At 28.8% G+C, this 19,406-nt stretch overlaps 1 protein-coding gene across 1 annotated transcript; it reads left to right on the forward strand.

The window, feature by feature from the left end:
* Positions 1 to 217: 217 nt before the first annotated feature.
* Positions 218 to 2,024, forward strand: LOC109604789 (protein takeout). The gene is made up of 6 exons (XM_020021326.2): positions 218 to 282; positions 961 to 1,053; positions 1,110 to 1,248; positions 1,300 to 1,430; positions 1,488 to 1,637; positions 1,689 to 2,024. Exons 1-6 carry the CDS (start codon positions 219 to 221, stop codon positions 1,835 to 1,837), a joined length of 726 nt encoding a protein of 241 aa, XP_019876885.1. The 5' UTR covers position 218; the 3' UTR covers positions 1,838 to 2,024.
* Positions 2,025 to 19,406: the final 17,382 nt, after the last annotated feature.

Consider the following 19,406-nt stretch of genomic DNA (forward strand, 5'->3'; position numbering starts at 1 on the left):
TTTCAATTTATTGTTTTCTTTTACTGAATTTTTTTAAATAAATTGTACTTCTGAACTACCTTGAATGCGTAACTTTTTGTAAAAATTATCACGTTAGTTTTTGCAACAATTTAACTATAACATGTAATTTACATGTGTACACAACATTGACTCAAGATCATCTTTAGAGTACAGGTGTTATAAATAGTTTAGTTTCTTATTCAGGATATTCATTTAACATGATAACCGAGTGGTGGATCATCAGTTGCGCTTTAGTGGTGCTCACTTCAACACTTCACCTTCGTAAGTACTAGAGTTTTACCAGCTGACAACTTTATTTAATGAAACACTTTTCCACTAATCTAAACTTTAAATAACGCAATTTTCATTTAATTCTAAGCAGTATATCCAAAATTTAAGTATGAATATTAAAATTATTTTATTCTATATATAATTTGTTTTTATCATTGATATTTGGGTAAACGTATAACTAATTTTATTAAAGCATTTATAACAAACTGAAATTATTTAATAAGCTCCTTATTTTCCCATATACAAATATTTATCTAGTTGGGAAAAGGAATATCTAGGAAATTATATATAATTAATTTTTCTAGTATGAGTCATACATTACAATAAGTTTTTGAATTTTATGGAGTAATACAGACTATTTTTAATTTTTAAAATAATTTCTTGGGATTTAAAATAATAAGAATTAAATTTGATCATGTTATCACATACTGAACAAATTATTTATTTATTTATTGGGTCAAACTTTGTCTGACATATTCAGCAAAAATATGTATTATCCAGTCCCGCCAAATCTGAAACAAATTCAATTTATAGTAAAAGAAATGAAACATAAATTTAGATTTAAGAACAATTAATTAAGTATATATGAAAGATAATATTGATTATACTAAAACTCAATTTAAATATTTGAATATTTATGTTGAAATGTTTATTGAATATTTTTTGCAGCTGATTATATCAGACCGTGTAAAAGAAATGACCCAAATCTAAATGACTGTGCTAAACATAGTGCAATTGCGGCTTTATCGTCAATCATAGCTGGTAATAAGTTTGTTTATTTTATATTAATTTTAATTTTTTTAGCCATATCATTTCAGGTGATAAAAAATATAAAAATTCTCCACTTAGTCCATATAAAGTGTCACTAATCGACATCGATGGTGGCCCTAATTTAAAAATACAATTTTCTGATTTGGTTGTAATAGGTTTTAAAACTTTGAAAATTTCAGATTTAACGTAAGTACATTTTTAAACGTGTTTTTTTATTCACAATAAATAATTTTACAGGATAGATCTTAAAAATAATAAGGCTTACATCCAACTTGCTGGACCCATGAACTTCCAAGGAGTTTACGACATAAAGGGTCAAATTCTAGTACTTCCAATTAATGGGCACGGAGGTGCGAATATAACATTTGGTAATTTATTATTTAATTATCATTAAAATTGCATTATTTAAATAAAAATATTTTCAGTCGATGGAGCATATGACGTAGATGTATCGTGGTCAATAGTAGACAAAAATAACGTGGAATATGTAAAAGTTGATACAATCAAAGTGAAACTCAACTTAAAAAAAGTCTTAATTCATTTAGACAAGTTATTCAACGGAGATAAAAACTTAGGTATAATTACCGTTAATCACCTTGCTTGTTTTAAATTTAAATCTGTTTCAGGTGATTCCATGAATCAACTACTAAATGAAAATTGGCAAGATGTGATGAAGGAAATTAGTCCTGGAGCAGGCAAAGCAATAGCAGAGGTACTAGGGAGTGTTTTTAAAAATTATGTAGAATATGTTCCTTTAAACGAAATATTTGTTTAATTAAATTTATTTCCATATTTTTGTAAAACAAAAAAATATATTTTTTTAAATAAATGCTCCTTTAACATATTTAATTCTTTCATCTGAAATTTAACAACAGTTAAATGATAATGTAAATAAAATGAATGGTGTTTTTTATCAAAGTGTCGCAACATTAGTAAATAAACGCTAATGAGTTGATAATTATGACGCCATGCTAATTACTTACTAATTTGTAACGACCAGGTTTAATTATAGATAATAAAATAAACATAAATAATTATGTCAAAACTTGAAAAAATGAAATTTCAATAAAGCAAATTGAATATAAAATTAGGGCTCTTTACTATTAATGTATTAGGTATACTTATCCCTAATAAGGTAAGTAATTAAATCTGGGGAAATAATGCCCAATTCCTCAATACCAGCATGTTGCGTGGGGGTGTTAATTGGCGAGGGAATCCATTGGAATAAGTAATCTCTGGCACGTTCTAGGGTATTTATATAGGGGGAATGGTTATTCCTTCGTCTTAAGATTCCCCTCTTGAAGAACATCAAATATTTAAGATCCTCTTTGTCTGTATCATATAGGCATATGTAAATTATGGGTTAGGGTATATTTTGTGGTTAAGTTAAGCTAAGTTAAGTTATATTAGGTAAAGAGAGTTGAGGTCAAGATAGTTTAGGTTAGGTTGGGTTAGTTTAGGTTAAGTTTAAAATTATTATATAATATAAAAAGTTGTATTTTGAGTTTGGACATTAACTAATCAACTTGAAAATATAGTTTCAATGACGGTATCATGACTTTAAAATATTTTAATTTAAAGTTGAACAGAAATGTTTTAGTTAAATATCCCGTTCAAAATAACAGAATAATTTAGCATCACGTAACCACTAATCTATAATTGGAAGTCGATAACCGTGTTAGAATAAATTGACATCGCAAATTTCCTTTAACGGGCCAAACGTCGAATTCAGTTTCGGTATTTTGCCACGGCGTCCATGCAGCACATCGCTTCGAATGGTGTGTCCGCAGTGCGGCGCATAGGTGACTAGATTCTGCCTTTTGATAAACGTGCCCCCAATCATTGTCTCATCAGTAATCAAAGCCGGTGGCTCCAATCCACTACATTATGGCGATTATCTGTCCAACTATTGTGCTTGGCCTACACCCTAATTCTCAATCTGATTGCTGATAATGTTAAGGTCTCTCCATTGACCATGGCATAAAAGGTATAAATGTAAATTATGGGTCAATTAGGGTCGTTTGATCAAGATCTTTCTGAAATCCTAATCTAATTATTTACACACACACACATAAAAAGTAAAAATGTTAAGAAACAGTAAGTTGTGTCTTTATCTATTTGTTGTAAATAATAAGATAAGAAAAGTCCTATTTCCAAAACTTCAAGTAACTTTTTAAGGAACATCTAATGCGGTTGTTTCAAGATTAACTCTTGAAAATTGGATTTTATAATTGAATATATTCATTACCACTTTAGGAGTTATACTTTGTGTATGAATCAATTTACGAATTAAAAGTGCTTTAAAAATATAATTGGGTTAGCTAATTTAATGTTAGTGCCCTTGTTAAAACAGTTTTCCACTTCAAATATCCCTGCAGCGTGGAAATCAAATAACGTTGTTTACATTCCGATTCAACGTTATTAGTAATCTCGCTTAAAAAATTAAACCGAGAAACTTTTCCCGTATTAAGTTGCAGGCTCCGAATTTGAATGAAGTCAGCGAAATGAGTTGTTCCTCTGTTTAAATTTATCGTAGGAAACTACACTTCGAATAATTTCGTGTTGTGAATTACTATTCATCGCATAGCAATACGTCCAACAATAAAATCTATTGCAAAATCCGGAATCATGAGAATGAGCTTTAAAATGGCTTAACCCGATATCGCCGAATCTCCCATACTTAAAATCTGTTAAGCTTAATTCCACTGGTACCCTTGCGAGTTCGTCTAAATCAGATTTACAGCTAAGGCTAGATTGTACGGAAGCTGAGGTCAAGCTCTAAGAGACTCTTTTGCGGGAGCATTTAAATAAAATTATAAAACCATTCCGGCTAAAATTGGTTGACGTCAAATCTAGCAGGGAGCGAGGTACAAAAGTAATTGATCAAAGGTAGATTAAGCATAATGAGACCGGTGTCGGGATTGCGTCCCCGGAGGCTTCAAGGAAGGAAGAGTCGGATAGTAAAGGTAATTGGGGAATCTCGGGGGCAGCCGACCATCAGACGGGCTGAACTTATCGGGCATCGATGGACTAATACCGCTTCTTCTATTACCGCTAGTTTCATGCGCCGATAAAGCGCGAGAAAACTTTGCCTCGATCTGATCTCATAATAGGCTTGGACATGGGCGACTCGTCCTAAAATTTTAATCAACAATAACATCTTAATAATTAAGTTATTTATATTGTTTTCAAATTAAAACTAATCTAAGCTAAAAAAATATTTTTAGAATAGATTAAATTACGTAGTTAGCTTAAATTCACATTTATTACGTTAGATTTGGTTAGGTTGTGTTGTTTAGGTTAGGTAAGTTGATTTATAATAATTATGTTATGTAATCAAATAATCAATTCTAGCCAATTTATTGTAAAATCCATTACTAACGTGAATAATTTAATCTAGTCAACATTCAATATTAAATACTCCAACATATTTAGAAAAAAATATATTTTAAATACCAACTTATAATTAAAACTATTAATTGTAAATTAATTTAAGTCTAATAATCGCAAATAAATAAATTATATCGTGTCTACTTATTATTAATAGAAAATTATTTATCACAATATCAATGACATATTAATTAACATTAATAATTATTGTAATAAATGTTGTTTTGAAATAATTTATACTCATATGTGTATGGATTGTTTTTATTAATTTAACAAACTTGGCAATAACAAGTTTTTAATTAAAACGTAGTTGTTATTAAAAAGTAATTTCTTTATTTTTGCAAATTTTTAATATGTATTAATTAAAAAATATATGTACATACAGTGTCATAATTAAATACACGACATAATTAAAAAAATTAATCTAAATAAATTTTATCAATTTCATTATACGAATTTTGTTTTTGTAATAATATGTAAATGTGAAACAAATTATTTAAATATTGATGAAATTCAAATTTTATTTAATTAAAAAGAAGTGGTGACAAATAATTGAAAACTAAAATTGGAAAAACTAAAATTATTAAAAAATCATTCACATATCCATTAAAGCTTAAATTTGTCAGGCGTAACTTTGTGGTTAGATGTTTAACAAAGTAACATCTAACCACAACAGTAATGAAAAATTCGAAAAAAAGAATGAAATAAAACATGGTGAATGTTTCACATGATCTAAAATAGAATATTAACACACTTCAAAATGTTTTTGTTGAAAAAAAAAAAAATTGGAGAAACTATAATAATTGATCAAAAATAATTCACATATTGAAAAAACATGTAATATGTCAGAAGTAACTTTGGAATCAGACTTAGCTTTGGAATCAGACATAGCTTTGGGATTAGACGAGTGATGATTAAGAAAGAATCATCTGAAGGAAATACAACAATAATTGTGATCAAAAAATCATTTATATATCCAAAACATCGTCAATTTATAGGACATAGCTTTGTAGTTAGGCGAATAATATTAACCAAATTAACAATAACTGCAGGAAAAACACATATAGGTATTATTCGAACGAATTTAATTCCAAATATATAAAGAAGGCAATAAAACATTCTGGTGGTTATATCACAGTCTGAAATTGAATATAAATATTCTTCAAAATATTTTTTGATGTATGTTAATTTTAAAATTACAATAATTAATGATCAAATAATTCACGAATCAAACAAGTTTGTGTTTGTTTATAAGACGTAGGTTTTTGGACTGATGAATGATGTTTAACAAAGTATCATCTGAAGGAAAAAATATATAGAAAAAATGCAAGAAAATATGATGGTGACAATATTACGGTTTCAGATTGAATATGAACAATATTCTAAATATTTTTAGATGAAAGAAAATTAAAAAAACTCAATAATTGATCAATAAATTATTCATATATCCAAAAAACTAGAAAATCTTGTTAGACTTAGCTCTGTAGTCAGATTTGTTACCTTTAACAGTATTATCTGAAAGAAAACATATGTTAGATGTTATTTGTAGTAATTTAATCTCAAACATACAAGAAGGTACCAAATCAATGTGATGATTGTATCAGATTAAATATAAGTCTTCAAAATATTTTTAGATGAAAGCAAATTCGAAAACCTACAATAATTGATAATCAAAAAATCCTTCTAATTATTTAATGTTATTTTATAGCCAAATCAGTATTATATAAAGGAAAAATATATTTTAGAAGTTCCAGTTATAAATATTATGGCAAATATTGAGTTTTCATCTGTTGAAAAAATGTATGATGAAATACTAAAAAATCTTTTTCCTCCAAATTATTTTTTTACTTACAGTTTATTTATACTGTACTTGTCAATTTGGTGAATTTAAATATACTTTGGGAAGTACTACAAGTATTAATTTGATTGTGGTCACCTATTTAAGTAAGGAAATATCTAAATATATTATATTACAATATCTTGCTATAACCTGACCATAATATAATAAATTTATCAAATAAACGATTATTTAATGAATAAATTATACAGAATTTGATTATTTTAGAATAAAGTAAGTTGTCAGGAATAATTAATCTTGAAAAAACTTATTTATTGAGCTCAAGTTAACAAATAAAAATAATTATTGAAGAAATAATTATACAGTCGAACATTATCTAACAAGGCAAATAAAAATTTACGATTATTAAACCAAATTATTAAACCTATGGAACTTAATATTTGAAAGGAAATCATAATTTCGAAGTAAAAAACATGTAAAATGATATCCGGGATTCCTCATTAAGGACGAATCTGGGAGGATTGTGAAGAGATAATGAAGTTTTTTGAGGTAAGAGTAATTTTGACGTTCTGCAAACGCAATTATCATTTTAATACAATTTGTCGAAAACAAAAACCCGCCTCTGCATTATACCGCATTTATCACCGTATATCCGGCACGTTTCCCTTCCCTGTTCCGACCAACTTTTACTTTTTCCGAACTCCTGCAATCAAATAATGATGATAATTGCACCGACTAACTTGGATTCCCCGTAATGACTTTATCAAGAACTTGAATTAATATAATGATTCCCGGGCAAAAAAATACAAAACGTTCCGTTCAAAGTTGCTCGTTAACGATGTCTTATTGTGATATTTTTTAAGTCCGGGGCACTGCGCCGTTTAAAATAAGCTTCCATGCGAAAAGCAAGCATTTTGGAACGACACATTTCATTGCGGTTTATTTAATGAACCCTAATGCGGTAGTTTAAAATTTTTAACTGACACACACAAACTGTAATTTAATGTTTTAAAATAACACATAAAAATGGTTACTAAATATGAAAAATAGAATGGAAAGGTGAATTAAAAAACCGAAAACTGGACAATCAAACGCATCAAAAGGGGAATAAAATAAAAACAACAACGAATCCTCCTCTAATTCGAAACACTAAATCGTTAACGAATTCCAAATGAATGACAAAGTGGCACGTTAAACGTATCTTCTGTCTCCAAATTCGACAATTTAACCAGGAACTAAACTCCGGAACGGTTATATTCCGTTCAAACAAAGCCACTCATAATCAGAACAGCAAATAATAATTTGATTGCTAATGTAATTTCTATGAATTTCGCTCATTGAAGGGTCCTTGTGTCCATCAACGTATAAATAAACGTTCCATTCAACTGTTGTAATTTGGAAAGCACACATTGGTGGACAATGGAAATCTCCTATTTGATCATTTCAACCATGCTTTCTTTTTTTTTTGCTGTACTGTACTGTTTTAAATTTTAGATTCATTTATGGATTACAATAGACGGCGGATTAATTATCTGCACATTATTTTGTTTTATATATTGATATACATAATATGTCTATATAAATTTTCATACAAAGTAATAAGATAAAAATTTGATTAAAGTTATTTAATAATTAAATTATTAAAATTATTACTCTGATTAAATTCCTATTAAATTTTCATAACAGAAAATAAGAGACCTGGTAAAATGTTACTTACATGCATAAAATCAAATTGTATTTATTTTTAAACGATACGTGATAAACATAACATAAAAATTGTTAAATAAAATAATATTTTTAATTGTTTTAAATTCCTTCTGTTAAATTAAATCAATTAATTAAGTTACTTAAATACAGTGTAAATATAAACTAATTTAAGGGCTATAAAAAATTTAATTTATATTGACACATAAATTTCGTGGTTCAATTTTAACAATATTTGGAGTATACACTTCATGTGAGTAGAAAAATCATCAGATTTTAAAAATGTTTCACATTTTTTTGTATAATTTTTGTGTGTTTTATTCATTAAGTGTAGTTTTACTATACAGTAATACATACACGATATTTTGGAACCTCATTTCCTACATACGTTCTAAGTTGTCCTGGCAAGTACTCGAAAATTCCTCATTAGATCAATGCCAAAGAAAGTCAATAAATGTCTGGATCATCAACAAGTTCAAGTTATTATTAGTTAAAAAAATAACTTATGAATGAATTTTAATCATTTTTCACTCACTATTTCACCAAATTAGCATATATATACAAAATTCTTGAAACAGAGTATTTTATTTTCAATGTCACTGTAACATATATATGTAATATATACAGTTTAACTTAAATAAATAATATTGATAAATAAAAGACACGTTATTTTTTATTTAGACACTGCAAAATAGAACATTGTATGGTATTAAAAAGTATATATACGTCGGGGGTTAAAAGTCGTAAATAAAGCATGTAAATCTAGAAATCCCATAGATCGCAGAAAGTTCTATCAGGTGAAAATCCCCAGTGAGCATCACCCTAACTAACATGGCAACCCCACAATCTATTTGTATGAGACGTAAGCCCGGAAAACTGCACAATGTCGAGCCCAGGATAATCCCGTACGTTGGAAAGAAAAATGCAAAATCTCCTATAACAAACCTTTATAATTAGGTTTCAAATCGGATTGACTTTTTTCCCCTTGTTACGGTTTGCTAATAATTCCCAGGGTATTATTTAATATAATATTATTGACAAGTGAATCCGGAAATCCGGAATCAAGTCGTCGGAATTCCCAATTTGTGTTTGTTTGGGATAAAAGCAAATTGAAATATTGATAGATAGATTTTTTTTATAATAAATCTTTCGTCGTTAAATTGTGATTTATTATTGGCAAATTGCTTGTATTACTCTAATTCCGTTTCGTTTTTATTAATAAAAAATACTTCTTCATTGGCAGATTCTATGGACAAAGGTTACGCCACAAAATTAGACAATTATCGAGACATAATATTTATAATATGTAGTTATTTTTTAATTGACACAAAATAAGAGTCAGAAAAAATCAATATTATATTAAAATCCACAAACATAAAATCATTTTATTAATTTTAAATGTTGAAGCATTAATGTATCCTTAGAGATGGAACTTCTATTTTAATTAAACATATTGTACATCTGTAGAGTGTTAATAAAAATAATGTCTCATTAAAATTATATTGAATTGTATTCCAACATTTTAATTTAGTTAATTATCTTCTTTTTAATTTAAATTTTATTGTCCCTAGCAAGTTTTTTAATTTTTTTCTTTAATTATCTAAATTAAATAAAAATACCTGTGTGTCTATTTAACTTTGTAATGTATGAAAATCACTTTCTCCAACCATTAAAACTGAAATATCTCAAAAATCAGTGTATCTCAAAAGTAAGGAAGCATATAAAATGGTTAATAGTTTTAAAAAAAAAAAACAGCATAAAAATAGCATGAGAAAAAAGGGAGAACACACCAAAATCTATGCTAATGTATCAATGTGGAAAAAAGTTTTTTACATTAAATTGTAGGGATATATTTTAAGGTAACATTTATTTACGAAATTTAAAAACAATTGAGAAATTTTAGAAAAAAATTATTTTGGATTTTCATCATTAATGGAAGCGTTTTGGCCATCTGTTTTAGAAACACTTCAAAAAATATATGTTTCCAATATCATGCATACCACTAAATATTCAAGTATAACGTACTCCATAAAAAATCATTCACCTTGTAAATATTTCTTTTGTATCTTCTATAATAAATTAAATAATAGGAGAGTTATAATATCATAAATAATCCCATACAATCGAAAATCATATTTGTGGAATTAAATATTGTTTAATTTATTTATAATTACTAATTAAATTTTATATGTGAGAACAATATTTCGTGAATGAATATTTTTTATTTTGTATTTTCATGTTTTCTATGTTAATTTCATAATTTCCCAAACAATATAAATCAACAAAAATCCATCATATATTAAACATTTCGATTATTATCTCGGTGAAAACGATAATTATTAAAGATTAAATATACCCCAGTAATCCACTTATTAACAACTAATTTTAAGGTGTTTAGCAACAACGAAATTAAATTTCGATTGTCTGGAACAGTGTATCCTAAATATCCCCGTAAATCCAATGTTTAGAAAAAAATACAGCGGCTCTCCATTGATTTTGTTTGAATCCAATGAAGAATAAACAAGTTTCGAGTGTATCAAAGAGACGTTATTCTGTGTAATCCTCAATTTTCCTCCGCCTACCTCCCACCCAACTTCAATTCCACCCAATTCTCCTACCAAACAAGTTTGTAAAATTAAATTTTCCTGCAAGGTTGACAACGTATCTAATCGCAAGTACATCCGAAGTCATTCCTTTCTTTACATACAATTTTCTCTTTCTGTCCAATAACAAACAGCCCTTTATTTCTTTCAATTTTCCTCTCATTTCGCATTAGCGTCCCTGAGGACCCCATTTTCGAGCCGGCATGCGCCTAAGCAATTCCAATAATTTTATAATTGTATTTTTCCCATACACGTGTGCTCACATCAATTTGTTCGTTGACACATTAAACCTATAAAGCTTTATTTTTTTAAATAGATTACGTCGATAGTTGATCGTACCATTAAAATAAAAAATGAATTCATTTTAACTCGCAAACAACATAGATTTAAATGACATCCAAATTGCAATAAAATTTATTGTATCATATATTTTCACACGGTTCACTTTTATTTTAAAAATGCCATTTTACATAACAGGTTTATAAATGCATTTAACGATCATTCAAGGGTGCTAAATTGTATAAAACGATTGCCAATGGTCCTAGTTGCGTCCATAAAACTGGTTTGTGTATTTTAGTATTTATCTCTCAATTAAAACTGATTTTTAGATATTTATTTTTTATGACTGCTATCCTCCTAATAAAGACTGTCAGTTTATTATTCTTACATTTAATGAAGCATCATTAAAATGTTCATGTTTCGTAGAATATTTTTTTTATGTGTAATTTACTGAAAGAGTTAATATTGTGAATGGAACTTTTACCCTGTTAATTAATCCTCTTTCCAGAGCATGAGTATCGGGGATGAAAAGGATATTTGTTTGGTATCCGATGACTGGACTATTCTGTTTCCATTGAAATTTGTTTTTAAGGATTCAACGACGTCTGTCTTTTTCATTTCTCAATCCAGTAATTAAAATAGTTGCAAAAGTACACAGAGCAATGTTGCAACTCGGACGGAAAATCCTTTATCCCTGCAACAGTAGTTCTTTGCTACTTAACAAATTTCTAGACAATGGTTCCCTTGTAAAAGTTACGAAAATGGCAGCGACTTGCAGGACACAATGGCATCCCGACTTAGGTATTTAATTGGGGAAAGGACTTCTTGTTGTTTACGATTGCCTTTGTTCTAAGATTTGAGAAGTTTTGTTAGCCAAACCTCTTGACGTAATTTGTACCGGGTGAATAGGAAATAGTTTCAATCCGCAATTCTTTTGTCTTTTAATGTTTGGACGCATGGCATTTTTAATATCAACCGATTGTCTGGCATTCCCTAGGGACGGAACTAAGAATACAATACAATGTCTTTTGCAAATATTTTCTTTATATTTCGTACGTATTTAAGTGCTTTTGACATTTACCATTTGAGTTCTTAAAAACAACTACTGTTGATCACCTAGAAACTGAAATGTCAATTTTTACAGAAATTGTAGATATATGTAATGTACTTTGCTCCAAGAAATTAGCGCACTACACGAGTTTATTAATTATTATTAATATTTTCTGAGAACGGGATAAATAAACGTATACGTAAATGCATATTTGTTTAAAAATAGGTTTTTATTTATAGTTGTTATAAAAAATCTTATAAGTATTATGTTTCTAAAAAAAATAAAAACTAACAAAATTTGAAAAATAAAAATACTATGAAAGACAGCACATATTCAAAATTTGGGTTCGAATTTCATTTTGGTCTAAATTCTCTCAAATTTCGATTAAAAGACGCTCCACATCCTCTAAGTTATTCAGACGGTTGGGATAGTGCCTTAAATGTCCCAGATATGTCCTGTTGGGTTAAGGTCTGGATTACGAACTGGCTAGACAACATAGACTGTTTTGATCGTGCATTATCCTGCATTAGTAAAATGTTTGAAGCTATAAAAGTGGCTGTGTATATTTTTGAAAACTTTTGTTTGATATCTGATACTCCAAACAAAGCATTGTAGATTCGGATTTTGTTTACTTTCTATCAAATTTTAGAATATTTCTGTTTCAAAAAAATCGACAAATTTTTCTTTTCTTATTTATATCGAAAATCTTGTTGGAAATGGTAAAAAAAAATACTATGAAAGTTACAGCTCTGAATATCAATATTAAGAGGTGCCGTATCATAAATTTTAATTTCCCGTTTAAATAACACGGGAACGGTGTTCTCTTGGATTTTGAAATTTTTTAACTCTCGTTAGAGAGAAAATGATCAAAACAGATTTTTATAGAAAATTTAACGCTCTACAAAAAATGTCTCTTACATTTTTTTGATGTATTCATTTTTTCAAAAGTTATTTAACATTAAAGTTAGATTGATTTAAAATTTTGATATTTTTCTTATTTTCTGACGCAACCATCAAGTTTATGGGAAAATTTTATATGACATTTTTTATAGAGAATTAAATTTTCTATAATTTATCTCTAAAAAAGTTTTTGATATTTTTTACAGATCATAAATTATCTGCAGAAAACTAAAAATTTTATTAAATAAATATTATTTTACTGCTTAAAATTAAGCATTTTATTTATATAAATAGATTTTTACTAAAAAAATTGATTATTTATTATAATCAAAGTAGTATATATCGTTACACTAACAGACTTTTACTACAAGGAAATTGAATTCTATACAAAAAATGTCATATAAAATTTTCCCATAAAGTTGATGGTTGCGTCAGAAAATAAGAAAAATGTCAAAATTTTAAATCATTCCAACTTTAATGATAAAAAACTGAAAATGAATGTATCAAAAAATTGTAAGAGACATTTTTTGTAGAGCGTTTCTATAAACATCTGTTTTGATCATTTTGAAATATTATCTCTAACGAGAGTTAAAAAATTTCAAAATCCAAGAGAACACCGTTCCCGTGTTATTTAAACGGGAAATTAAAATTTACGATGTGACACCTCTTAATAATTAATTAATTAATTTGTCGATTTTTTTGATATATATATATATATATATATATATATATATATATATATATATATATGCATATATATATGCATATATATGCATATATAATTTAAATATGCATATAAAATTTAAAAATTCTCAATATTTTACATTATATTGAATAATTAATTAAATTTACGATGTGACACCTCTTAATAATTAATTAATTAATTTGTCGATTTTTTTGATATATATATATATATATATATATATATATATATATATATATATATATGGATATATATGCATATATATGCATATATAATTTAAATATGCATATAAAATTTAAAAATTATCAATATTTTACATTATATTAATTCAATTAAATGAAAGTTTTTATACCAGAATTCAGAATTCACAAAACTTAGAACAAACATAGATAAAAAACAAATATTGGTTTTATACGTGTATTCAATAAAACAAACAGTTAAGTAACAATGTGCAAACTGTTTTGTCACATTTGAGTGGTAGTAGATGGCCAACTTGCGAAATAGTCTATATAGATCTCTGGACAAACATTCCATATAATACTTTAGGCATATAACATTAGACCCTATCAATATCCCTTTGAGAATTCGAAGCTCCCTCAACTGGTTCTATTGAATGTAGAGTGCCTGCTACAGGTTTTCTTAATACAGAGATCCACTGGCAGCAACACCTGTTTAACTCGGTACAAGGGACTTTAACGACGAGGAACTATTGTTGAGCCTCTAATGGGATAGCTGAGGGATAGATAGCGTTATCTGGCGTAGACAGGCGCCTTTCACTGGGACCTAAAAGCAGCGTGATGCTTTTGAACTTTTCTTTGCCCAGTAATTGTAACTAAGAGTATCGGGTGCATTGCTTTCCAGTCATCCGAATAAAATTAATCATGTCACGTTCTATCGCATTTTTATCTCATTTTATACGTGTAATTTTACTCCCTCAACAATATTTTAAACATTCATAAATCAGATTTGATGAGTAAAGCCTTGAGGAATTTAAGAAGTGATTAAATTGGGGCACAAGTGCTTTCTACTTCTCTCAATAGACAAATCTTTTTATGATTAGAGGGAACATAAGATGTTCCTGTCAAACCCGGATGAACAGATAATAATGCTGATATGCCCCATCTGCCGCCTCCAATCAGACCTCCTGTCGAATCCTTTCGGTAACATGTGTGTTCGCTTCCGTTCAGCCGAACCGACCTCCCCCTTCCGCCCTTTATTTCCGATTTCCATGGGCCCTCGCCGTCTTTGTTTCATGTGAAGTGTGCCTCCTGCGACGCTCCTTAAGTAAAGCTCCCGCTCCGCTGATTGAAACTGCAGTGCTGCAGATGAAACTAATGAACTAGACGTGCCGAAAAAAGAAAAACGTCTCGCGGATCGGATACATCAATTTTTTTTTTCCGCAACGACACACCGTTTGCTCCCGTCGTTATATTTATTCGCAGATTGAACACGGAAACGGCGATTTGCTTCTAGAAAATTGATAGTGTTTTTGAGACTTAAATTTACGAGAAGTCTACGTTGACGTCTTGTTACAATTTTTTATATTTTATACAGAAATTTATACTTTTACCCTGTATTAAATCGACTTAAAATTGTTAGAAAAATTACTTTTTACATTTGCCCAGTGCGGCAAAACGATTGGACCTTCATTTATTTTATTTAACAGAGAAAATAGACGAGTCCTTTTATTCAAATAACCTGAGTCAAAGTAAATTGCTATTGAATTCTGGAGGTCGAAAGTCCGGCCAATCGGTAATGGCAGGTTTGAGATTCATCATCGCCTACGGGATTTGCAGATTCCGTAGGAAATGAACTGTGAACTGCTGGTCATTGTCCACTTCATTTATTCCACCATTTTCCCCTATTCATCGTTGTTGAAAATGTCTGTTTTACATTCGAGACGTACGGGCCAAATTTCGTTAACGAATTCATTTTAGTTAAATCATATTCGTTCGATTGAATGGCCATTCAAATTCTTTCTTCGATTGGGAAAATAAGTTGTGTCGCGCAATTTTATGTGATTAAATGATTTTAACATGGATAAAACTGGATCAACATACTTGTAATCAATTTATAGGCGCTATCAAAGTTGCCAAAGAGTTTATAATTACTTTAAACTTCCTTTCAGGCGTTCCAATTCAATTTCTAAACAAATTATTGTGTCACATTAGATAGGGTGCATTTCTGAAGTTCCTTTAGAGCGTTTTTCATTGAAAATTGATCCGTAGTTGAGAATACGGGATTTTCTCTCCAGTCTTCTGATGCGTCTGCAAGGAACAGATTACATTCTGAAAAAGTTACATTCTTTACGAAATTGACTATTTCAGTTACTTAAAGGCTACAACAACAAAAAAAAACTATTTGAAGTTTAAGGGAAACGAGGAAATTACAGAATCAGTTTACTAATCAATTACATTATGTAGACATTCATTGTTGTCACTGTTACAGTGCACACAAAATGAAATAGTAAACTTTTGATACTCCCAATACCGTTTCATGAAGTAGAAAATTTATATTTTACATTAATTTCAACACATTATATATATGATTCATTTATTCGTCTTCTTGTCATCATAAAGTTAATTATATATATATATATATATATATATATATATATATATATATATATATATATATAATTAATAAAATACAATTTAGTTGGACATTGTCTTAAGAACCAGAGAAAAAAGGTATATCTAATTCACTATCGCTCATATGTAGAGTAATCAATTTATTAAAAGAACGATTCTTTTTAATTTAAATTAATTTTATAATTATTAAGTGTCTAAATATTTTGTATCTCTCTTTATATACGGATATCTATTTATATAGTTTTTATTTAACTAATCCAACACCTTACTAAACCCATAAATAAACAATAGCTTTAAATGACCTGTGTATTAAATTTATTTTATTTTTTATATATTTAATTAAGTTGTCTATCATCAGAGATATTGAAGATTTAATATAATGTTCACTTTAATTTTCCTCAAACATTAAAACTGAAGTAACTCACAAACGGCAGTAAATTGGTCTGGAGGATCTCTGTTATTCTAAATTATGTATATAATATAAAAAATTTAATAGTTTTAAAATTGGACCAAATGTTATGGAAATATAAGAAACAACAATTCTTGAAATTAAATTTTATTTTGTTTTCTAACTGCTCTCAAACATTGACCACCAATTTATATATACAATAATATTCATTAAAACTAGATTTGAATCGATATGAAATGATTTTATAAAACAATAATTTTTGAGTAATTTGGAATACATTGAAACATAATTCAGAATGCTGAGTTACTATAATAATCATGTCTGGACTATATATAAGAAATGTAAAATAAAATTAAATCAGCGTCATTATTTAAAAACCCCATAACCATTATCATTACTAGGACCGTCCATGGACAAAGTCATAACCATTACAAAAAGGAATTATTTTAGTGTTCCGCAGCAAAGAGTGGTGGAGCCAACGATATAAATTATATTAATATCTCCCGATTATAACATAACACTCGATTAATTGATAACGCGTCGTCCGAAATTTCTCGTTAAAATATAAATTTCGCACGCCAATGAACAGCCGCCGTTTCGCTTCTAACCCGCCATAAATCAGAATGGGACGCCACATAAATCTGCATGGCATAAACCACGGTATGGGAAACATATCGACGACCGCCGCCTCATGGACCGTTCAGACATTTAAGTGACACGGCAATAAACAATGGACCCAGTTTGAGGTAACACTTTTCGATTGAATCATCCATTCTATTCCAATTTTACATTTATTCACTCTGTCTGCTTGCCTGATCCGACATATAAATCTGCACACGGTATTTAACTAAATATCATCCGATACATTCTGTTTGATCCGCACCACGAATCGTCTAGTTTTATTTATGGCACTGATTTAAGGTAACTCCCGCATCTGTTTTTAGACCTCAAACGGATGTCTGCCAAAATCGGGACCGTAAATTTAACTTTTTGTTTTCAAAATAAAAATACATTAACCAGGTTAATATGTGAAACTGCGGCAGGATGGGGACCCTTTTATCTCCCGAATCTGGAAAATGTCATAGTGTCCCTTCCCCCTACTGTTATAAACGAAACAGAAGTAGACAATTGTCACAGGAAGACAAATCTGTTATTGATTGACAGGTTCGTAAGCCAAAACTCCTTAACGAATTCGGCCACGTTTCATTCACTGAGCTTCAAGTATAATAGTTGATTACTTGACCCTCGGGACCAAATGCATGCACCTAACGAATCGTGTAAAATCTATAATTAAGTGTGAGGGAAGTTAAGATTAGGACTTGTGGTAACAAAATTTAATTTTGACCGTTGGTGGAGGAGCTAAAACAGTTCTTCCTCATTAATCGAACGGTTCAATTATGTTCTTGCATCGGCAGCAAACACAAATTCGCCATAGAATTCTTGATTATAAATTAGAACACAATGGAAGCAATGTGAATCAACGTGAGAGTTTTAATTGGGATCACTTGAGGCAAATAAATAATTATACCAGGTGGAAAGCGTCTTCCATATTATGGATTAAATGACATGAATTTTAATCTGATAAATTTATTAATTATTCAAATTTAATTTTACTGTTGATATATTTCTTTCTTTAACCCTTTTTATATTCATCAATGAATTTAGTGAAGTCAGCATAACTGAATTTTCTTCCTGCTGAGAAACAGAGCCATTCACCCCTATTTTTACCATATATATTGTCTAATACATGACTAAAATTATTATGAAATATGACACTCTTAGAACAAAGGAGTCTAAATTTGTCACAATAGAGTTCTACACAAATATTACTAGATTTTTCTTCAATTGTACATTATGATTCATTTCATTCATTCATTTTTTCTCCAAAACAGGTTAATCAATTTAGTTAATATCCATTCCATGTTCCATTCCGTTAAATTTGTCAATATTTTAAGAATTTAATATTCTCATCATAATTTGTCCTCATGAACATGTGGACATCTTCCTAATGTATCTAGATCATCTAGATGTCTTTCTGCACAGAAAGAACACTCTCTCATTTCTTTAAATTCGTCAGTAATTTTTGAGAATATAAAATTACACCACACATCTCTTAAACAGATTTTTCTTCCCAATGTGTCTGTGGATGTGGATGAACTGAAAATGGGAGTCTCTTGTTTAAAGATTTACTTCTTGTCGAAATAGGATTAAAATTAAAAACATCAGCTTTATGTCAACAAATTTATTAATACTCATAATTCTTATTATTTAATAAATAGACTTATCAACTGCATCCTCATAGGCTAACATTAATTTTAATGTTATGTACTTTTTAGCTTGAAATTTTTCCTTCAATTGTACATTATGTTTCATAACTATTTTTTCTCCAAAATTTTCGTCCACCAATTTGATTAATAGCCGTTCCATGTCTGCTCTGAAAAACATTTCAGTACTCTCCAAGTCTAATTGCCATTCGTCCATTTCTTTAAACTCTTTAATAATTTTTGAGAATTCAACGTAAATTTTCATCATACATCTCTGATTGTCCTTAAATTGAATTTTCTTCCTGATGAACATGTGGATGTCCTCCTTCAAGGATAGACAATGGGACATGAACAATTTGACTGAAGACAACTTGACTGACATTGTTGTTGTTGATGTTGATATTATTTTGATTAAGTAGTTCAATATTACACGCTTATATTTGTTATATTTATTACCTGTAACTGTTAGTATTGGATCACGTAAGAGATTATCTATAGGTACATTTTTAACTAACTTTATTTTTCATAAATCTTCCTTGATTTTTTTCTTGATTGATAAATTATGGGGAATTTAAGTAGAATTTGAGTGAAGATATATTCAGGAAATTTATGGTCTGGTGTAACAAAATTTGATTATCCATTAAGAAGTTAT

This window comes from Aethina tumida, chromosome 7 (genome assembly GCF_024364675.1).
Source record: "Aethina tumida isolate Nest 87 chromosome 7, icAetTumi1.1, whole genome shotgun sequence".
In the NCBI taxonomy this organism is placed as follows: Eukaryota; Metazoa; Arthropoda; class Insecta; order Coleoptera; family Nitidulidae; genus Aethina; species Aethina tumida.

Coding starts and splice junctions, on each gene's coding strand:
- LOC109604789 (XM_020021326.2), top strand. CDS start 219: ATGATAACCGAGTGGTGGATCATCAGTTGCGCTTTAGTGGTGCTCACT. Junction 1,431..1,487: donor AGGTGCGAATATAACATTTG/GTAATTTATTAT, acceptor AAATATTTTCAG/TCGATGGAGCATATGACGTA. Junction 1,638..1,688: donor CAACGGAGATAAAAACTTAG/GTATAATTACCG, acceptor AATCTGTTTCAG/GTGATTCCATGAATCAACTA.